The 23734-nt window shown below is 34.4% G+C and overlaps 1 protein-coding gene across 2 annotated transcripts in view; it reads left to right on the top strand.

Annotated features, from left to right (window-relative positions):
- The window catches only part of cher (filamin-A), a 104658-nt gene that overhangs the window by 37645 nt on the left and 43279 nt on the right, over positions 1-23734 (top strand). Inside the window, exons 3-21 of one of the 2 annotated variants that reach the window (XM_065363480.1) lie at positions 10449-10599; positions 10717-10826; positions 10918-11015; positions 15003-15130; positions 15227-15365; positions 15607-15847; positions 15931-16131; positions 16712-16849; positions 17053-17310; positions 17397-17587; positions 17682-17789; positions 20549-20656; positions 20822-20984; positions 21078-21302; positions 21787-22353; positions 22797-22973; positions 23050-23214; positions 23301-23473; positions 23559-23709. In XM_065363480.1, coding sequence (XP_065219552.1) covers positions 10449-10599; positions 10717-10826; positions 10918-11015; positions 15003-15130; positions 15227-15365; positions 15607-15847; positions 15931-16131; positions 16712-16849; positions 17053-17310; positions 17397-17587; positions 17682-17789; positions 20549-20656; positions 20822-20984; positions 21078-21302; positions 21787-22353; positions 22797-22973; positions 23050-23214; positions 23301-23473; positions 23559-23709 — 3492 coding nt within the window. The remainder of the gene's footprint in view (positions 1-10448; positions 10600-10716; positions 10827-10917; positions 11016-15002; positions 15131-15226; positions 15366-15606; positions 15848-15930; positions 16132-16711; positions 16850-17052; positions 17311-17396; positions 17588-17681; positions 17790-20548; positions 20657-20821; positions 20985-21077; positions 21303-21786; positions 22354-22796; positions 22974-23049; positions 23215-23300; positions 23474-23558; positions 23710-23734) is intronic. The other variant, XM_065363481.1, reaches the window with a different exon arrangement.

The following is a 23734-nucleotide window of genomic DNA, read 5'->3' as shown; positions in this document are numbered from 1 at the left end:
AAAAAATTCAAACGTGACAAAGTGACACAGTGAAATTTAACACCAAGCCAAAATTTCAACTGCTAAAGCAAATTTTTCGATTTTTAGCGAATTTTAAAAAATTCAAAATTTTACCAAATAAAGTTAGAAAGCTGAAATTTGGGATACGCTCTATTTTCGGCCAGCCAAATCAATTGGAAACGGTTTCAGACCATTTTGAGCAGTTCTGGAGCCTCCAGCAAATTTTTGAAACTTGAAATTTCCCTAACATTTCATCAAATGCATTTGGAAAACCGAAATTCATTCTGTAAACTAATTTCAATACGCTATGAATGGACTGCAGGTAGATTTTAAGCCGTTTTGGAGCCTCCAGGTACTTCTTGGACTTCAAAAAAATGACACAAAATCTGTACGAATTAATTTTAGCACGTACTTCGGCTTTTCAGCTCCATTTTATGAAATTTTGCACATATTTCAAGTTTAAAAAATTTACTGGAGGCTCCAGTAATTTCCAAAAAGTCGCTGGAGACTCTAAAACGACTTGAAATCTACCTGCAGTCGACTTCTTAGCGTATTGAAATTGGTTTAGGCTTTCTATATGCATTTAATGAAATTCTGTGGAAATTTTCAAATTTCAAAAATCTATTGGAGGCTCCAAGAATTTTCAAAAAGTCGCTGGAGGATCCAAAATTACTTAAACTCGCCAAAAGCTGACTTGATAGCGTATTTAAGTTGAAGTGCAGAGTGAATTTCGAATTTCCAACTTCATTTGGTAACATTTTGTGGAAATTTCAAGTTACAAAAATTGGCTGAAGGCTCCAGTAACTTCCAAAAAGGGCTCTGAAGGCTCCAAAACGACTTTAAATCTACCTGCAGTGGACTTCTTAGCGTATTGAAATCAGTTTAAAAAATTAATGTCGGCTTTCCAATCACATTTGATGAAATTCTGTGGAAATTTCAAGTTTCAAAAATCTACTGGAGGCTCCAAGAATTTTAAAAAAGGCGCTGGTGGATCCAAAATGACTTCAACTCGCCAGAATCTGACTTAATAGCGTGTTTAAGTTGGAGTGCAGCGTAAATTTCGGATTTCCAACTTCATTTAATAAAATGTTGTGGAAATTTCAAGTTTAAAAAATTTACTGAAAGCTTCAGGAATTTCCAAAAGGTCACTAGAGGCCCTTAAACGACTTAAAATCTACCTGCAGTCGACTTCTTAACGTATTGAAATTAGTTTGAAGTGATCAGGGTGTCTACAAGTTAAAGTAGTGAAAAGGTGGTGATTTTGAAAGTTGATAAGTAGTGAAAGTAGTGATAGTGAAAATGTAGTGATTTTCAAAAATTTTGCTTGAAAGGTAGTGAAAAAAAAGTGAAAAATCCAGTTGATTGATAATTTGAAAAACCAAGTGCCAAAGTTCAAGTATTTGAACATTTCTTAATAGAATTTTGTAATTTTGTGGAAAACTGAAATTTCCTAAAAAATTGTTGAAGGCTTCAAAACGTCGGAAAACCATTTCTAGTCGACTTTTGTTCCTAAAAATTTCCCCAAATGTACTTTCCCAGATGAAAAAATCTCGAATTGCAATTTTTCCAAATGATGAATAGGTACCTACTAAGAAAAAATTCTCAAAAAATCGACGATTCTTCCTTCTCTTCAATGAACGAGAAAATCTTGTGTTTTTTTTTTTGGAAAAAATTTCCAAAAACATTTACTTTTTTGTCAAAATATACAAAAAATTTCTGTCTTATTATAAGTCAAAATTTCTAAACGTTTTGCTTTTTTGCCAAAATTACTAAAAAAAAAAAATATGTCTTTTTTTACCAGAATTACTAAAAAAAAATTCTGTTTTTTTGCCAAAATTGCCCTCAAGCTTCTTTTTTTTCCGGTCAAAATCGTCAAAAAGATCTTCCTTTTTTTGCCACATTGTACTGTTTTTTTTGTGGGGGGGGGGGTTGAAAATATTTTGAAAGGTAGTGAAAAAGTACTGAAAAAAATAGTGATTTTCGGTCAACAAATTCCTATAGACACCCTGTTGAGTGTTGATAAAATTTTGTGGAAATTTCAAATTTCAAAAATCTACCCGAGGCTCCAAGAATTTTCAAAAAGTCGCTGGAGGCTCCAAAATGACTTAAAATTCAACAACAGTCGACTTGATAGCGTGTTTAAGATGTAGTGAAGCGTCAATTTTGGAATTCCAACTTCATTAGATGGCATTTTGTGAAAATTTCAAGTTTCAAAAATCTAACTGCTCAAAATGGTTTGAAACCGTTTCCAATTGATTTGGCAGGTCGAAAATAGGATGTGTCCCAAATTTCAGCTTTCTGGGTCAATTGGGTAAAATTTTGATTTTTCCCCTCATTTTTGGCTGAAATTTGATTTTCAAAAATTCACCAAGAATCAAAAAAATGCACTTTAGCACTTGAAATTTTGGCTGGTGATAAATTTTTGCATGCTTCAAAATGTTCTTTGGGAGGCCTCCTCTGAGAAAAAAGTTTTCCTAGAGGATCGGAGGAGGGGATCAATTATTCCAATTGTCATATTCCAGACTATAACAAGAATTTTGTAAAATTCGTGTGACATGTCATTTTATATTTAAGGTAGTTTTTCAAGCATGCTGAGTTCAAATATTCGCATATTTTCTGAACATGATCTCTCAGTACATTTTCAAATCTCTCCCAATAATTTTGTAAAAAAAAAATATGAAAAATCTCAAAAATGTGAATGTGACGAGTTGATTCTCACTAATTTGAACTCACTAATTTTAAATATCGATTGATTTTTCACTTTTTCAGATTTAATCCCTCAATCCTCCTAACCTCGTTGATCGCCCCCCCCCCCCAAATGTCTACTTCATTCAAATTAGAATACTTTCGATAGACATTAAAATCCGATTTCACGCTGCAAAAATGTTTACACCGGTCATCGTATCATCATCGTCGTGTTCGCGAAATCGAACATAAAGATAAACAAAATCGACGAAACGCTTTATTTGTTTTGGAAAAGTTTCAAAAATCAGATGGCTCGAGTTGAATTAATTTCAACACAATTAATACACAGAAACGAAGCCTAGATCACCCCACGTTAGTTACCAAGAATTCGCTCATTTTGCATTCGCATTAAGTATAACAACACGTGAGTCGCTCGATTGTTCAAATTACACAGTCGTACGATAAAAAAAATCTGCTCATTCAGCAATTTTCAACGATATACTCGTACATTGTACAATAATACCTCACCTATAGCTACTCGATCGTTCTATCGAGAGCTCTGAGCTCGTACACGTCGTATTTATTAAGCTTACATATGAAAATATATAAGAGAAAAATATCTCGAGAAGACGTACTCGTAGACCCCTGGATTACATAATTACAATGCTCCAAGTCGACCTGAAGACCTGATGGGTGCGGCGTTTACAAAACGAAGAGGCAGAAAAATTATACAATGGAAATATTATAGTTGATAAACGAGTTCCAATCCAAACTAAAAAAGACCGATCCACACGCTCTAGGCTAAAGATGACCAATTGACCATCGGATGTAGTATACACAGATGGGATAGGTACCTTACGAGTATAGATTTCTTTAACGAGTTCCACAAATAAAGTACACAATTGGCTAATTTAAAACCAATATTGGCTCTTTTTCTATCAATTTCGGTATTTGAGTCGACTAGAAAAATCATCTCTGTTCCGGCCAACGATTAGGTACATTCGGGTTAATAGTTAATACGCGTACCATTGCCCTAGTGCAGCACGTCTTCTTCTTGTGTCTGGGGGCGTCGGTGTCTGCGATGTTCGCGACCGCGACTCTCAGCAGTCAGCGTCTTATGAACGCGCCAGAGTGTGTTAAAACAATCGCACAATCGCACGTTCCATGGTACGTCATGCGTTTAAATAAAGCCCACCTGGTGACTAACGCTCTTCTCGCACATCATCGTATACTGGTGGCGGCGTGTACTTTACATACGACTCTACGTACACATTTTCACTTTTCATTAATACTACTAATGTATAAAGTGATATAATAATACGATACGCGCATACAAAAATCTATATAAGAAGAGTATGGTACAGCTTCGTTGTATGTATTTTTATGTCACCCACTCTTACGCCATTTACATTCTCGTCATCGGAAGTGCTGAAACGTGTTACTTACTACACAGCTAGGTAGACCATCCGACCATCCGACAGCGCCATCGCCATACCATATTTAATTCTGCCGCTTCTGACGACTCTTACGTGTTGGTTATTTTTGCCTAGGTATGTGTGCCTGTGACTGTGTCTGTGTGTATACTTAGATCACGAGCCGAAAAAGAAAAAGAGCAAGTTGTCGATATTTTTTATGGCCAATTCGAGGACACACTACTCCGCGGCCATACCGCAGTTGGTTGGTGCACTTGCAGGCCTCGAAATGGGAGAATTTTCTCGGTGACGATGAAGGTTGACTTCGACTTGCATTTGTTCATCGATACCTTGGGTCTGGGTGATTGAGGAGTACCTACGTAGGTGTATGAACCTCCTAACCTACCCGGCCTGGTACCGTTTCAATTTGTCGGAAATTTTACCACATGATATGATACGATACTATGTAATCAAAATGATACTGGAAGGCGATAAGGATAATAGGAATTAAATTTGCATAATGACAGTGGGGCTCAGAACCAGTCCAAGTTGACGTTAAAAGAAATTAATTTTTATGACAGTGAAATTACGTACTTATCTACTCTGCGGGCGGTCGTCGATTTTTATGGGATGAATTCTGAGTAAAATGTTATCATGAAAAAGTTCCACACTAAATTATCATTGAACAATTTATTCAAAAAAAAATTTACTTGAGGGTCATTCCACGTCATTGGACCAAGAAGTGGTGGGTGGGTTCGGCGATTTTTTTGAAATTTTTCCTGTGGAAAGACCTTCCGAAGGGATGACCAATGGCGCAAATCGCAGCCCTCTAGCTCATTTTTAACGGCAGCTAGGGGGTGTCAAAGTTTTCAGTGAACCTAAAATATCATCCATTTCAGCAGTGGATTGCTAAATAACCGCGATACCTACAAAAATGGAACTTTTCCCCATAGTTAGAGGTTTTGAAAGGCTTTTTGGTGATATCATAAAAATCAGTGTTGCCACTTTTTTTCGTACAAAAAATTAGCTCAAAAAGTTTCAAAACGTAATTTTCATATCGTTCCGACTCTAAAAAATTCTGAAAAAAATATATTATGGACAACTGTTCATGCTGAACAACATATTAAAAAATTGGGATGGTAACTTGTAACAAAGTCGATTTAAAAAAATATTAACTTTGCGAAAAAATGCGATTTTTTGATTCAAAACATGAAAAAAAGTTTTCATTGGTAAAGTTGACCCATTTGACCCCTATTTTCACGTATCTGTTGAAAAAATTGAAAAAACCCCTTTCAGTCAATAAAATGAACTCATCACAAAAAAATCAAAATTTGAAAAAATTCAATTTTCGATTTCAAACATCAAAAAAAGTTTAAATTTATTCAGTTGTCTTATTTTGACCACTTTCTGACGTATTCCATGAAAAAGTTGATAAAACTCTCACTCACAGCAAAAAAAATGAAATTTGTTTTTTTTTTTGAATTTTTTTGAATTTTGATTTTTTTGAAATGAGTTAATTTCACCGATTGAAGGGGTTTTTCAACTTTTTCAACAGATACGTAAAAATAGGGGTCAAATGGGCGAACTTTACCAATCAAAACTTTTTTTCATGTTTAAAATCAAAAAATCGCATTTTTTCGCAAAGTTAATATTTTTTTAAATCGACTTTGTTACAAGTTACCATCCCAATTTTTTAATATGTTGTTCAGCATGAACAGTTGTCCATAATATATTTTATTGAAAATTTTTGAGAGTCGGAACGATATAAAAATTACGTTTTGAAACTTTTTGAGCTAATTTTTTGTACGAAAAAAAGTGGCAACACTGATTTTTATGATATCACCAAAATGCCTTTCAAAACCTCTAACTATGGGGAAAAGTTCCATTTTTGTAGGTATCGCGGTTATTGAGCAATCCACTGCTGAAATGGATGATATTTTAGGTTCACTGAAAACTTTGACACCCCCTGGCTGCCGTTAAAAATGAGCTAGAGGGCTGCGATTTGCGCCATTGGTCATCCCTTCGGAAGGTCTTTCCACAGGAAAAATTTCAAAAAAATCGCCGAACCCACCTACCACTTCTTGGTCCAATTGACGTGGAATGGCCCTTGAAATAATTCCGAAAAAATTAATTTGCCAATTTGCCATACTTAGAAAAAAAATCACTAAAAATCAACACTAGTTAAAAAAATTAATTTGCAGTCGCCAAAAAAGACAAAAAATTTATTAAAAATTGCAACAAAAAAATTCATTTGAAATAATTATGTATGAAAAAAGTGGTTCCAAACTAAATCATCATCGAACAATTTATTCTATATGACCTCAAAAGGAAAAATTAATTTGTCACGCCTCGAAAAAAATTCATTGGAATTCAACACACAAAAATGAATTTGAAATCCTCGCGAAAAATTCCAAGCTTAATTTTAAAAAATGACATTCTAGGTGAAAATTTATTTTAAAAATCATTCGAAATATTCAAAACTAGATCCAAGCTACAAATCATCATTGAACAATTTAGTCTAAATTGCCACATCACAAATAAGTCACTTGAAATCATTCCAAAAAAATTCATGTCATCACTTGAAAAAAATTGATTAGAATTCGACACTAGAAAAAAAACACGAAAAAATCGCTAGAAATTTCATTCCAAAAAAACTTCATTTCTCGTCAGCTAATCACTAAAGCACGAAAAATTCAATAAAAATCATTCCTAAAAATTCATCAACACTGAAAAATCAGTTTGAAATTACCACAAAAAATGCTGAAAATGTGAAAAATTTATTCTAAACCACCACAAAAAATTCACTTGAAATCATTCCAAACAAATTCATTTGTGGTTACTCGAAAAATTCACAAGAACTCAACATTAACAAAATGTGTATGAAATCATTCCAAAAAAATTCATCCTAAAATTGCCACAAAAAACGTTGAAAAATTTATTCTAAGCTACCACGAAAAATTCACCTGAAATCACTTCAAAAAAATTCATTTGTCTCGTTAACTACTTGAAATAGATTCATAAGAATTCAACACTAAAAAAATTCATATGGAATCGTTCCAAAAAATGTTCATTCATCATCACTGAAAAAAAATCATTATTCAACTCTAAACAAAAAATCACCAAAAATTACAAAAAAAAATCACTTGAAGCTCAAAAACGGCTTGAAACCACCCTCCCCCTTTCCCTATCAACTCGACATATTCGAATTAGGGCATAAAGTCAAATTTTTGCTTTTCAACTTCATTGGGTAAGATTTTGTGGAAATTCAAACTTTGAAAAATCTTCTGGAAGCTTCAAAACTGCTCAAAACGCATTGAAACTGTTTCTAATCGATTTGGGGGCTTGAAAATAGGCTACACACCAAATTTCAGCTTCCTTGGTCAATTTGGTAAAGTTTTGGATTTTTTTGGCTCAAAGATTTTAAAAAATTCGCCGAAAATAAAAAAATCTTCTAGACGCTCCAAAACGCATTGAAACTGTTTCCAATCAATTTGGGGGCTTGAAAATAGGATACACACCAAATTTCAGCTTTCTGGGTTAATTTGGTAAAATTTTGGTTTTTGTACATTTTTGACCCAAAAGTTCTTGAAAAATTCACCGAAAATAACAAAAATTTCTGGAGGCTTCAAAACGCATTGAAATAGTTTCCCATTCAATTTGGCGGCTTGAAAATAGGATACACACAAATTTCAGCTTTCTGGGCCAATTTGGTAAAATGTTGGTTTTTGTACATTTTTGACCCAAAAGTTTTTAAAAAATTCACCGAAAATAACAAAAATTTCTGGAGGCTTCAAAACGCATTGAAATTGTTTCCAATCAATTTGGAGGCTTGAAAATAGGCTACACACCAAATTTCAGCTTTCTAGGTCAATTTGGTAAAATTTTGGTTTTCGCACATTTTTGGCCCAGAGATCTTTTAAAATTCGGCAAAAATAAAAAAAATTTCTGGAGGCTTCGAAACGCATTGAAATTGTTTCCAATCAATTTGGAGGCTTGAAAATAGGCTACACGCCAAATTTCAGCTTTCTAGGTCAATTTGGTAAAATTTTGGATTTTGGACATTTTTGGGCAAAAGATTTTTAAAAATTCACCGAAAATAAAAAAATATTCTGGAGGCTCCAAAACGCATTGAAATTGTTTCCAATCAATTTGGGAACTTGAAAATAAGGTACACACCAAATTTCAACTTTCTGGGTCAATTTGGTAAAATTTTGGTTTTTGCACATTTTTGACACAAAATTTTGAAAAATTCGCTGAAAATAAAAAAATCTCCTGGAGGCTTCAAAACGCATCGAAATTTTATCCAATCAATTTGGGGGCTTGAAAATAGGGTACACACCAAATTTCAGCTTTCAAGGTCAATTTGGTAAAATTTTGGTTTTTGCACATTTTTGGCCCAGAGATTTGTTAAAATTTGCCAAAAATAACAAGAATTTTCTGGAGGCCTTTACAACTGCCCAAAACGGTTCGAAACCGTTAACAATCGATTCAGGAGAGGTGATCAAAAATAGAATACCTGGATATAAAATTTCAATTTTCTAGGTCAATGTTGTAAAATTTTAAATTTTTCAATTTTTGACCCTTTGCGATTATTTAAAAATTTACCAAAAATCTAGAAATGCTCTTCAAAACCTGATCATGCTCTCCACCACCTAATCATGCTCTCCACATTTCAGGACCAAATTTTGGGCGTCCAAAGTTGGTTTTTTTGAATTTTGAAAATAGGTAAATAGCCAACCATTGACGTATGTTTTTCCTACAAAAAGTATTTGAAATAGAGATTTACAAGTCCGTTGATGTTCAAAAATCCTTCTTTCAAATCAATTGCGGCCTCCTTAAAATAATTTTGGAAGCACCAAGCCTCCAACAAAAGTAGACATTTCCCCAGGGGGTTGGAATTCCTCGAGAGAACGCTGTCATCAGTTTTGGAAGCTGAAAATTTAATCTTGTCATTATTCTAGTTTAGACTTGTACGAATAAATTGTTTTTTTTTTTTTTTAATCCAATTTGATCATTTCTTCAGAAAATAATTTAAAACCTTTTTCATTGTCAAAATTGATCTCTCCCCCTCTCGGCGCCTTTAACAACGGTGACCAATTTTGAAACTATTTTGAGCCTTCAAAAAAATTGAGTAATAAGACAGCAAAACACCCCCTGGGAAATTCCAGAATTCTAAAGAAGAGACAATTTTTACTGGAGGTTTTGAATTGGCTTAAAGGTGATCGTAATCAAGTCAGAGGATCGATTTTGGGACAGAAAGTCACAGAAAGCATTTTACCGATAATTTTTATAAACTTTTGCTGATTTTTCCACGAAATTTGGATAGTTTTTGCTCCAGTTTATTCGGGTTCATAGCCAAGATTATTCTAAGAGGAGAGCAAACAAGAGTTTTAGGTATGAAAAAATTGAAATTTGAGATTATTCTCTAAACATTTTTTAGCACCAGAAGATAAATCGATCGTAATTTTTACATAATTTTGAATTACAGCTCGCCTCCCTCCTCCCCCCCCACTACTACGAGGAGGCTGGGATAAGTCAATTGATGTTTTTTGGGTTAGGAAAAGACTCAATGTCGAATTTTTGATCAAATTGACAAGGAATCTGAATACAGAAGAAAATAAACGTATAACATGGTTCCAACCTAACTCTGTGCTGCAGAATCCCTACAAAATTTAATACGAACTCCAATTTTTGCCCTTCCCCCCTCCTCCCATTTTGTCCAATTTCATCTGGTACCATAATTTGGATAACATTTTATAATTTTTCAAAATCATAAAATACTTAATACTCAAGCTTTTTCAATTTTGTTAATTTTTACCGAATTTTCTGAACAATTTTTTCGATATTTTGTGTAATTTTTATAACGATCCTCAAAAATTTAATCTAACCTAACTCACTTTTTCCCCCCATTTTCAACAACTTTTGCAGGCTAAATTTTTCTTTTGTAAATTTTTAATTGTTTTTATAAAAATAGTTTTTGACGTTTTTATGATATTTTTACATATTATTTTATCAACTTTTTCACTATTTTTACCTATTTTTATCTCAATTTGGCTAATTTTCTATGAATTTGAGAATTTTTTTCTTACGAAGATTCAGCTAAATTTTTTCAAATTTTGGATTAGTTTCTGGTTTTTCATAATTTCAACGAATTTTAAATTCGTGAATTTTTGAACTCCCTGTGTCCTATCATCTTTATCCAATCAACCACTGTCATCTAGACATTCTAATACCCTACACAACACTTTTGATATGATTTATTTCATACGACCTTGACGTTCATCTTCTGTACGATATCACCATTTGGAAAAAATTTGCATCTCATTCGATCGTTTTCTGAACTGTTCACAGATTCTACAGATATAGTTGACTGCAAACTGAAACTAATCCTCGGTTTAATATGGACTCTAATTTTACATTACTCGATATCTATGCCGATGTGGGAATACGAAGGAGACAACGATCAGAACCATACAGACAAAGGACCGACGCCAAAACAAAGGTACATACCTTCCTCATCGTCACTATTTAATCGAGCAACTGATCCGTACCATACTCGTAGATATTTACATTGTCGATTGTCGAATCGAACGCCTTAACACGACCAATTTATTTTCAGACTGTTGAACTGGATTCAATGTAAAATACCAGATCTTCCAATTACCAACTTCACCACTGACTGGAACGACGGTAAAGCTGTCGGCGCTTTAGTTGATGCAGTCGCACCAGGTAAAGTGTATAGTCTTTCTCTCTCATTTCATCTCCATATACCACCGATACCGAATTACAATAAGGCAAATTTTCCTATTCTGTTTTATAGGTTTATGCCCCGACTGGCAAGACTGGAAATCTCAAAATGCCCTTCAAAACGCCAAAGAAGCGATGGGCTTAGCCGACGATTGGTTAGATGTGAAACAGGTAACGTACATACTCGAACATTTTTACGAAATCGAATTACCATAAATATTTTTACATTTTCACTTTCAACCTATACTCCGACGTAGGCAAAAATATACGTACTATTGTCATAAATCATTATCAACTTAACATCTCTCTAAAATAGAAGCCGAAGTAGCGTAAACACTTTCGGAGCTTACCCAAGTTCATCTTGTATAGACGTTGCTGTTGTTGTTGTTTAGTCAATTTAGTCAGTTCCATAAGCGAATATGTACAGGGAAAACGTGCCTGGAGCCTACATTACGTTTTATGATTTTTTTTTGTTCTTTTTAAAACGATGATGTCGACGATGTGTGCTTATTGGCATTAGACACCCGTATAAGGTGTAAAGTCATTTTTTAACGTATTTTTCTATCGTCTCTCCTTCTGCTGCTACTTCATTTTTATTTTTATTTTTTTTAACGTTTACTTAGATATACCTATTACCTACATCGTGTTAATGAATTCGTAGAATTCATCGCTCGCAACGCGTTATAATCAAACGAGCAGAAATGTATCATTACCGTTTATAATTGCAATTAATTTGCAGTCTTATTTGTTGAATTAGCGCGATACACTCGCACGTTTTTATATACGTTGGATATTTTCATATTTTTAGTAGATAGGTAGGTAGGTTTACATTACATAGAGAAAATATTTTTATATGTTTTAATGCCTCATCGTCAGTGTTGCCATTGCAATGGGCCTGGAAATATAGAATAGGAATTAATCGAAACAGCCCACAGCATTTTCAAAATGAATCTAGGGCAAGTCGAGGTGCCAGCTTTCGATTTGAACGAGAATACGATGTTTAAAAAGAGCATAGTCTGAATTTTTGATAACCAAAATTTCAACTATTCAAATAAATTTTTTGATTTTTGAAAAATTTTTGAAAATCCACAAATTATAATTTTTTACAATTTATAGGTAGGTACATCATTTTTTTTCTTTAATTCGGTAAAAATGGTAAAATGAACCCTGAAAGTACATTATCGACTCCTTCAAACCAAATTTTCATAATTTCCGACCATTCTGGAGCCTTTGGCTCGATTTTTCATTTTTCCAGTATTTTTGAATTCCACCAGAATGTGCTGGTCGAAAAAACAAACTCGAGATGTTCGCCTGGAGATTGATTTAATGGAGGATAAACTCGTTGAACAATTTGAAAATAAGCCAGAACTCGATTTTTAGCCAACCAAACCAATTTTCCTCACTTCTGGAAAAATATTAAAATTCCAGGAAAATCAAAAATTACACTGATAGCTCCGAAGTGTCCGAAAAGTTCGTCAATTCAGAGTCACCAACTATAGTTTTAATTCAACTGACTGAAAAAAGTACATAGATAGGTACCAAAAAAAAAATTATTTGTTAAAAATCGCAATTTTTTGAATTTTTCAAAAATTTACGAAAAATTGAAAAAACTATCTCGAGCAGCTCTTTTCAAAAATCATATTCCTGTTAAAATCGAAGGCAGACACCTGAAGTCGTTCCCTCGTCAGATCTAAATCTTTCAGATTTCACAATTTTCTTGAAGTTTTTGAAAAAGTTCAAATTTTTAGGCAAATTATCTACAGGTCTTTCCCCATCCCAACTCGTTAAAAATGCCTAAAAAATGGTAACAATTTTATTTTCCAACGTGTACTTGAAAAACGAACATTTTTTCATGCCTTTTGGTTCCACCAATCACATCCTCGAAAATCCTTTCCCTCTCAACTTACTTCACCTTCCTTATCATAAATTCAAAATCATGATAATTATTCTTTGAACAATTTTGATTTTAGGCACGTGATTAACTCTTTTTGGGTCATTCGGGAGAAGAGAAAGGGCCAATAAACTTATCAAAAATCTAAGCCTTCATTTTTTAAAAAAAAATTTCCAAAAAAAAAATTTCTCGTCTTTTTTTACTCCACTTAAAATTGGTAAAAATCCATCGAAAAACTTCATTTTTTTGATAAAATACACTTTTACATTTTTTTTTCAACAAGAAAAGCATCTTAATTAGCAGAAAAATTTTTGAACTGGGCCCAGACAAATTAAAACAATGTGCAAAAATACATCACAAGACAAAATTAAAGGTTCCAAAATTTATTTTTCGTTTTTTGGTAAATTTTTGAGAAATTTTAGTACAAAAAATAAAAATATGTACTTACAACAAAAAAACTAAAATTTTGCCTAATTGACCTAGGAAACCGAAATTTGATATGTATTCTATTTCAGACCCCCCCCCCCCGAATCGATTGGAAACGGTTTCAATCCGTTTTGAACAGTTCTGGAGCCTCCAGCTGGTTTTTGAAATGTAAAATTTCCAAAAAAATTCAACCCAATGAAGTTGGAAGTGTAAAATTTACTTTATAAGTACCCTAATCTCAATATTCTGAGTCGATTGAGGATAGTTTCAAGCAGTTCTGGAGCCTCGAGCGACATTTTGGAAATTCCAGATTTTCAAAAAGGACCATAAAAATGGTCAAAATTGACTTCAGCACACCACATTTTTCAAAAATCGATTTCAACCGGTTCTGAGATTCGTTCATTTTTACAGTTTTATGACTTTTTTGACAATCGGGAATTTCCAAAATGGAGGCTGGAGGCTCTAGAATGGCTTGAAACCATCTCAAATTAACCCAACATGTTGAAATCAAGGTGTAGAAGTATACTTCGTAAATCCAACTCCATTAGGCAAAATTTTTTTGGACATTTCAACTTTCAAAAATCTTTTGGAGGCTTTCAGAACTGCTCAAAAAGATTTCCAATCCATTCGTAGGGTCAAAAATAGGATAACATATCAAATTTTAGGTTTCTAAGTAAATTTTGTGAAATATCGATATTTTTTTTGAATTTTTGGCCGCAATTTAATTTTTAAAACTTTATCAAAAATCAAGAAATGAACTTGAAATCCTCAAATTTTGACCCGTAAATTGACATTCATTTTTGGAACTTTTTTCAAAATGTAATCGTCGCTTTTTCAATTTCAAAGTCGAACAAAAAGACACACAAAAAGTTACAGAGTTCCATTTGTTTATATTTTTTTTGAACAGCGATTGTTCTCTCCCCCCCTCCCTACAGGACTCATGCTTCTGTAGTTTTTGGTCAGGAATGGGTATCAGAAACACTGACCTGGGTCAAAAAAAGGAGAGTTGGTAAACGCAAAATTAAAATTTTATAAATATTGTTCTGATGGTAATTAATAGTTACGTATTTTGTCTCCCATAAAAATTTGAAAAATTGACTCGAAATGTAAAAAAAATTATCACAGTGCCCAATTGAAAATTTTAAAAATAAATTCAATGATTCACAAAATACCTAATTTTTATTTTTGTCGTAAAATTTAGGTGATTTTTGCTCCTTTTTAAGCAAAAAATTTTGAAAATATTTTGTCAATATTTTGATGAATGAGATCAAATTTGAAATTTTGATTTCTTTCAACTCAAACTCGAAATTTTTAAAACTATGTACCTATTTATCTATGATCGAATAAATTTTGAATTAGAAAATTTCTGAAGTTTTGATACGATAAGCATACTTTTGTTCAACAAAAATTTGCATTTGATGACGAAAGATTTTATTTCAGATTGCTTTTTTTTCAACTATTAACCTACTTTGTGTTGATTTTTGAAATTATGAATTGAGATTTTTTCGTTGATATTTTTTTTTGTAAATCGTCTGATAATTTTTAAATAGATATCCAGCTCTGGCTTTCGTACCTGGGCCCTTTCTTTCCTCGCCTTTGCTTCCCTCATTTTCTACTTTCCTGTCTACAGAACCTAATAGATTCAATCACCAAAAAATTAAAATTGTCGATGTTTGATATCTAATAATATGAAATACGAATTCCAATTATAGAAATGAATTCACCAATGTACCCACATAAAAATTTACGAACCACTGGAATCATTGTTAAAAATAGAAAATCACGTCGAATTAACTAATTTCCCATTTTGAAAAAAAACATCTGATTTCTTTGTTTTATAGCTCATAAAACCAGAAGAATTGGTTAATCCGAATATGGATGAACTTTCGATGATGACGTATCTCTCTCAATATCCAAACGCTAAATTGAAACACGGAGCTCCACTGAGACCAAAAACCAACGCTAACAGGTACCAGCATATTGTACATTTTCTCAAATTTAATTTCAGTTCAGCTATAGGTAAAGATCAATCTCATTCTCATGTATTTTATTTCATGTTCAATAGAGTCAGAGCTTACGGTCCGGGCATCGAACCGAAAGGGCCATTAGTCAAAGCACCTGCTAAATTTACCGTCGAAACATTCTCAGCTGGTAGTGGAGAAGTTGACGTTAAAGTGGAAAATCCAAAAGGACAAATTGAGCCGGTCAGTATTTTAATTGTAGAATTTGAAAGTACGACTAGGCTATGTGTCATCGCAAAGACTAAAAAAAAAAAAAAAAAAATACGAACACATAAACTACATCAGTAGTCGACTGCATAAATCTTTCAACACGTTTATAACGATGATACGCTTTAATATACATTTATACATGGTCGTGCGATGTTTCGTCGCAAATAAATCCATCTTTTTATACACGATCATTACCCTAATTATTTATTCACAGGTCGACATTCGTTACAATAACGACCGAAGTAAAACCTACTCGGTGAGTTATACTCCGAAAATGGAGGGTAAACATAAAGTAAACGTTTATTTTGCCGGAAAAGAGATACCAAAATCGCCATATACCGTATCAGTCGAAGGAACTGCTGGAGATGTTACTAAAGTAACCGCATCAGGGCCTGGACTTCAACCTGATGGAGTTATGGTCAGTCGAGGCACATATTTTGATATCTTCACTAAAGGTAAGCCTATCTATCATTGATTTGCAGATGAAAATGCTTCAGAACTGCAGAAAAATACGAATAATTTTCTTAATCCGTTTCAGATGCTGGCCAAGGCACTCCTGAGGTCATCATCGTGGACACGGCTGGTCAACAAAACGCTCTATCGATGAAACTTTACCAAACTTCGCCTGGAGTTTGGCGTTGCGAATACATTCCTACGGCTGCAGGTCCCATAAATGTGAATATCTTCTTCGAGAATCAAGTCATCCCAAACAGTCCGTTCACCGTTCGAGTACAACCAGGTGGGTTAAATCTTCAACAGCGTCGATTAATTGTTCTAGTTCGTCTGACGGCGAACGTTTACGATTATCTGAGCGACGAATTTATTGGCTTTAAATCAAAACCTTTCGAGCAAATATTTATTGCTTTGGTAAACTAATTCGTGGAGTTGGGCCAGCGAACGTTTCTTCTTTCACCTATTTTACGTGTGTTCGTTTACACCCTTCTCGTCTCACAGTACCTACTTTGGTGGGATGGAAATCATTTTTCATTGAGATTATTCTTAATCGATGACATTATAGAAAGGGAATTATGTACGAAGATAATTTTAACGATGACTGGTGAAATGGAGAGTAATTCGTGGGTAGATTTAGAGGATGAAATATCGATGTATCGATATGTTTAAATGAAATCGATAGTGTTCGAAATTTTCCCATTTTAGGTATTAGATTTTTAATGAATTTTAAGTCGAATGAAGGTCGAGGAAGGGGAAAATGCATGCTTAATCTATGAGTTGGTTAGTTAATCGGTGCAACAAATTTTCCAATAATTGATTTTTTCTGCATATTTCACGCGATGTAAACGAAGAATTTCCATCATTAGTTTCAGACGCCAAGAAAGTCAAGGTCACTGGCAGAGGTGTACAAACGAATGGTATCCGCGTAAGCGACTCAGCTCTTTTCCACATTAATACTGAGAAAGCTGGTGAAGGAAAACCCGAAGTACAAATCATTGGACCAGGTATGCATGAATTTGGTCTGATCTGATCAAGAAAATGACCAAATCTGAACAGAAAAAATTGCTTCATCATATCTCAACATTCTCCAGATTCGATTTGGTCTGACCATGATCAAATCAATGCTGGATCTTATCAGATTTAATCATTTTCTTGAAATAATCTGCATCTCTAGATAGGCAACTCTTCTAACAAAACTCCATTTCAGGTGGTGTAAACGAACCAGCGACGATTAAAAAAGTAGATAATGGTTTATACGATGTCACATACCATCCCAAACGTCAAGGCAGACACGTAATTATGGTCACATTTGCCGGACAAGAAGTGCCCAGATCTCCATTCGAAGTGAACGTTGGTCCATATAAAGAAACTAAAATCCAAGCCTATGGTCCCGGACTAGTAGGAGGTATCGTCAACCAACCAGCTCAATTTACCGTCGAAAGTAATGGCGAAACTGGAGCTTTAGGTAGGTTTTGAATTCATTAATATCTCCATTGGGTAAAAATTTTTAAAAGTGGGAAATTCTCATCGATTGAATGAATCTCTTTTTAGGTTTCAGTATAGAAGGCCCATCTCAAGCTAAAATCGAATGTGATGATAATGGAGATGGATCTGCGGATATCCGATATTATCCAACAGCTCCGGGCGAATATGCTGTCCATATTTTATGTGATAACGAAGATATTCCAAATTCACCTTTCATGGCTCAAGTATTACCTAGTACGGATTACTATCCGGATAAGGTAATTTTCTTTTCAATCATTTTACGAAATAATCTGCACAGTTGATGATTTAATAAATTTCTTATTATGTAAATGGGTTGTTTTCTATTTCTAGGTGGAATGTTCAGGGCCCGGAATCGGTAAAGGAAACTTACCCCTTGGTGTCCCAGTTGATTTCACAGTCGATACCAGAAAAGCTGGAAATGCTCCTTTAGACATTAAGGTAAAATTATTGGCTATTTAATCGCTTTTATGTTTGGATCTGATCTGATTTGATCGAATAAGTTGCTGGAAATTCATAGGATTCAATTTGATCAGATCAGATTTGATCAGACATGATCAGATCCAATATAAGGAGAACCTGATGGACGTGATCAAATCTGATTGAATATGATCAGATCTAACGACTATCAATAAATAAATAAAATTTAATATCTTAGAGATCAATTCAGCCTAGTAGAGGGGGGATGGATGGATCAGATCAGATCTTGAAAATTTTAATTTCATATGCAGAATTCTGATTTATTTTAATCGAACCCCTTTAACCAGATCAAATCGCCCAAGGAAAAAAGATAAGTTGAATTAGATCAGATTAGGAAAATTGCTATTTCTGAGCAGATCTGATCATAATTTCCATTAGGGGCTTGATTCGACCATTTTCTCATAGATGTAATTTGAGAAGACCAAATCTGATCAGATCAGAATTTTGATTAAAACTGTTCTGTTTAAACCTGATCTGATACCATGTATTCCCCTGAGGGTTTTGTTACTTACCACTCGTTATTTGTTGTCGAATTGGAATTCAATTTAATCTAGATTAATTTATTCACATTCAATGCGGTAGCTTTGGTATATATAATTGCATCTGATTACATCCATTTTATCAGATTAAATCAGGCTGACAAGAGGAGGAAGAGTAGGTCTAATCAGGTCAGGGAAATTATTATTTCTGAGAATGTCTAAAAAGATCTGATCAAATCCATTTAATCAGTTCAGGGGGAAAATACATATTAGGTCATTCATTTAGGTCTGATCAGATTGAGAGAATTACTCTACAAATTACAAATCTGATTATATCTGATTAAACCTATTGAATCAGATAAAATCAGGTCAGGAGAAAACATCAATTCTGATCAAATCAGAAAAATCACAATTTCTGAGCAAATTTGAACAGGTCAGGAAAATTGCCATTTCTGAGTAGATCTGATCAGAGAAGAAAAATTACCGCTCCTGAGTAGATCTGATGAGATCTGATCTAACCACAAACCCACTTCATTAGATCACACTGAGACGGAGAAAAAAATACTCAGGAGGCTCTGAGCAGATCTAATCACAATAGGAAAAATAGCAGGTCTGATCACATCAGGAAAATTACCATTTTCAAACAGATCTGATGAGATTTGATCAAACCCATTCAATCAGATCTAATCGGCACGAGGGAAAAATTGTATCTGATCAGATAGGGAAAATCGCAATTTTTGAGCAGATCTGATGATCTAAACAAATCTATTCAATCAGATTAAAACAACGCGGGAAAATATTGGGTCTGATCAAATATAATGAACCCTATTTAATCAGATCAAATCAGTACAGGGAAAATATCAGGTCTGATCAGATCAGAAAAATCATCATTTCTGAGCAGATATCATTTGATCAGATCTAGTAATCAGTTCAGGAGAAAATATTTGGTCTGATCAGATCAGATCAGAACTGAACAAACTAATTTGATTAAATTAAATCAGGCTGGAAAGAAGTTATGTCTGATTACATCAGGAAAATATCAGATCTAATCAGTCAAAAGGGAAAATATTTGATCAGATCAGATCAGACCAGGAGCATTACAATCATCTCTGAGCAGATCTGATCAGATCTCATACAACACATTGAATCAGATCAAATTAGACCAGAAGAAAATACCAGGTCTTCTGATCAGTGATCAGATAAGAAAAATCACCACTTCTTAGCAGATCCGATCAGATAAATTAGAATTTCTGAGCAGACCTGGAGAATTCTGAGCAGACCTGGAGAAATCTGATCAAACTTATTTAATTAGTTAAATTGGCTTGGGAGGGGGGGGGGATTCGGTATGATCAGATCAGGAAAATCACAATTTCTGAGCAGATCAGATCAGAAAAAAACAGAACAAACTTGTAATTTGATTAGATTAGGTAAATCAGGCTGGAAAGAAGTTGGGTCTGATTACACCAGGAAAATATCAGATCTAATCAGTCAAAAGGGAAAATATTTGATCAGATCAGACCAGGATCATTACAATTATTTCCAAGCACATCTGATTAGTTCTCATAAAACCCATTGAATCAGATCAAATTAGACCAGAAGAAAATACCAGGTCGTCTGATCAGTGATCAGATAAGAAAAATTACCACTTCTTAGCAGATCTGATCAGATTAGGAGAGTTACAATTTCTAAGCCGACCTGGAGAAATCTGATCAAAATTAAGTCTGATCAGATCAGGAAAATCACAATTTCTTATCACATCTGATCAGATCTGAACGAATTGAATTGATCAGACAGGTAGAAAGATGGGGTCTGATCGGCTCAGGAAAATTATCATTTCTCAGCATATATGATTAAACCTGACGGCTGAACAGATAAATTCAAGCTTAATACCCAGAAAAAAAGTGACCATATTACATTAGGAATATCCGATCACAACTTTCTACCTGTTTGATTAGATCTGAATCTGATCAGACCAGTGTAGTCTTGTTTGAACATATTTTATCTGATCAGATCAGAATGGATCAGTTCAGGAGAATGTTTAGATACGGTCAGATCCAATCCTGGAGACAAGATTAGGACATTCTTTTGGATCCGATTTGAATTGAGCAAATCTTATCAGATCAGAATTTATTGATCTGTTCAGATCTGATCGAATCCAATCAAATTTCCCTCGATTATTTGTTCCTCATTGTTGATTAATATTATTGTTGAACGTTTTCCAATTTTTTTTCTTTTGTGCAGGTTTTAGATGCTAATAGCAAACCAGTCCCCGTTAATACAAAGGATAACCATAATGGAACATATACTAGTCAATATACTCCAAAAACTGGCAAAAAGCATACAATTCAAGTAAGTTTTGAACATTTAATGGGATCAAAAATTCGCTCAACAACGTGACAAACTCCATTTACACGCATGAAAGTTAATTTGCATATCTTGAAAATTGAAGGGACAGAGTTATGTACATTGATATGGTAATTCATTGCATAATTATTTCATATTTTTTACTCGTAGGTCAATTATGGAGGAGTAGCAGTTCCAGGCAGTCCATTCAAAGTTCACGTTGCTCAACCCTTAAGACCCGAAAAAGTGCAAATATTCGGCCCCGGAATCGAATCAGGAGTGAAACCAAACCGACCAACGCATTTCACTGCTGACTGTCGAGATGCAGGACCAGGTACCTACATTTTTCACCAAATAAACTAACAAGCTAATCCTGCATTCCTGCTCTTTGATTTTTTCTAACGATCAATAATTCGTATTTATACAGGAAAACTAGATCTGAAATTGAAATCCGATCTCGGATCAGAGATTCCTTTAGACATTACCGATAACGAAGACGGAACGTATTTAATCGATTACTCTGTACCTGCTCCTGGAGATTACACTCTGAATTGCCGATACGAAGGTGTACAAGTGCCTCAATCTCCTCTCAAGATAAAAGTACCAGCTAATGTAGATGTGTCGAAGATCAAAGTCGATGGATTAGAAACGAGTAAGTAATTCAAAGTTCAAACTAAGTACCAATAATTCCTGGTGTAATTGGGTATTGGTTTTCGGTCTATCGAACTATCACACACATAATTAGATACTTTTATCCATAAAAATACTTTTTTTTGTTTTTTTTTTTTATTGAATGGACTATTTTTCAAATTTAAAATAATAGAAAATATTTGATATATATTTTTTTTAAATCTACTCAAGTCAAGACTTATTTGTTCAAAAATATTGCAACTGCCTGCTTCATAATCGAAGATACAATTCTGATCAATATAAATATTCACACTACAAATTTCTTTCATTTCATCACGAATGAATACTCAAATTAATATTATAAGGTAATTAATTCACCAACTCACTCCCTAAATCATATCGATCCTAACCCAAACATTTCTCGTATCCGCATCCAATCACCTCTCGTCCATTCCATTCGTTAGCAATTACCATATTAACGCGAAAACATGTGTACAATAACCTAGTGGCACCGATCAACAGCTTACAACAATTCCACGTGATCACCGAAGAAGCCGGAAAAGCAGATTTCACCCTAGTTATCCGAAGTCCATCCGGAAACATGGTAAAAGCGCACATTGTTCCTACTCACGACGGCTATCTGATCAACTTTACGCCCACTGAACTCGGCGAATACTGGCTAAACATTACATTCGGCGGTCAACCAGTGCTCTCGATACCTCACAAATTAACTTGCACTTATGGAAGCGATCCTAGCAAAGTGACAGCTTTCGGTCCAGGTCTAGAAAGAGGTGTAGTCAAACACCCCGCTGAATTTGTAATCGATACGAAACGTGCCGGAAGAGGGGGTCTAGGAGTGACCGTAGAAGGCCCCTGTGAAGCAGCAATTAACTGCAGAGATAACGGCGATGGCACTTGTTCGGTGGCTTATTTGCCAATGGAACCTGGAGAATATATTATAAATATCGCTTTTAACGACGAAGCGATTCCAGGATCTCCATATCAGGCTACCATTGTACCGGATGTGAACTGGAGAAAAATAAGAGCTGTGGGACATGGAATTCAACCTCATGGTAAAGGAAACGTGTGGATTGTGTGGTCGTGATCCGAGTTCAAAGCCTTCATCTCAGTAGCTAATATTAACCAAAAGTACGCCTGATGTGTATTTTTCTTCTTGACTAATTCCAGTGTTTGAAGTTTGAGTAGATGTGTGCTTAAAACCGAGTGTTAGCATGGATAATATCGACGATGATTTGCTTTAGACGAGTAAAAACTGCTTCGTTGATGAGTTGACGATTTTAAATCTGATCTTTATAGTGAACTGATGCTACGTTGTACCTTGATTTACATAATAATTAAGCTTTTTACGCGATTGATTTTAGTAATTCTAATGTTTAAGTGAATTCCTCGAGTATATATATAAATGTAAAAGTGGCTTAAAACTTACTCAACGTTGTGCTTCCAAGTTTTAGTATTTGCTCCAATGATGAAAATATTTCTGTCGTATTTTTTCCAGGTGTCTGCCTTCATTCAAAAGCTGATATTTTAGTCGATTCTCGAGACTTGGGAATACGAGACGATGGCAAAAAAGTCACATGTACGATAACGAATCCATCCGGCACCAAGACTGAAAACTTCATTACACCTTTATCCGATGGAACCTACAAAATAAGTTATACTCCATTTGAAGAAGGTGAACATCTAAAATTTCAACTCAAACAAGTACAACGCAGAGAAAACATACTAAAAATAACCTATTGAATTTTCAGGTCCTCATACAATCGAAATATTGTACGATGGATTACCCATCCCAGGATCACCTTTCGTTGTAAATGTTAAAAAAGGTACTGATCCGACTAAATGCAAAGCTTACGGTCCAGGATTGGTGAAAGGTGTCGTCAATGAACAGAATAAATTCACCGTCGAGACCAGAGGTTTGATCTCACATCATCTTAGCTGCATTATCCTTATGCTTCCTTCAAGAACGAATAAAAATCAACTCTACGAATTCTATTTTCAGGAGCTGGAACCGGTGGCCTTGGATTAGCAATTGAAGGACCATCTGAAGCTCTGATGACCTGCAAAGATAACAGAGATGGATCTTGTACCGTAGAATACAAACCAACTGAACCAGGAGATTACGATATTACCATTAAATTCGCAGATCAGCATATTCCAGGATCACCGTACAAAGTAATTCGAAGCCATTGACTCGAACTCATGACGTCGTTGAGTGTTCGATGGATATTTAATCAGTGAAATTGGTTTTCATTTTCAGGTTGAAGTTGCACCGGATATAGATGTGAAAAAAATCAAAGTTTATGGTCCAGGAATAGATCATTGTCGAGCTCAGATTCCTTCTTCGTTTAAAATAGATGCTTCTAAAGTCGATAAAGCTCCGTTGGATGTTTCACTTCAGACTGATCGAGGTAAAAATTCATCTGGAAAATTGTA

Source organism: Planococcus citri, chromosome 4 (assembly GCF_950023065.1).
Source record: "Planococcus citri chromosome 4, ihPlaCitr1.1, whole genome shotgun sequence".
Taxonomy (NCBI): Eukaryota; Metazoa; Arthropoda; class Insecta; order Hemiptera; family Pseudococcidae; genus Planococcus; species Planococcus citri.
Note: the sequence above shows the minus strand (reverse complement) of the source record. Positions and strands in the feature narration are given on the sequence as shown.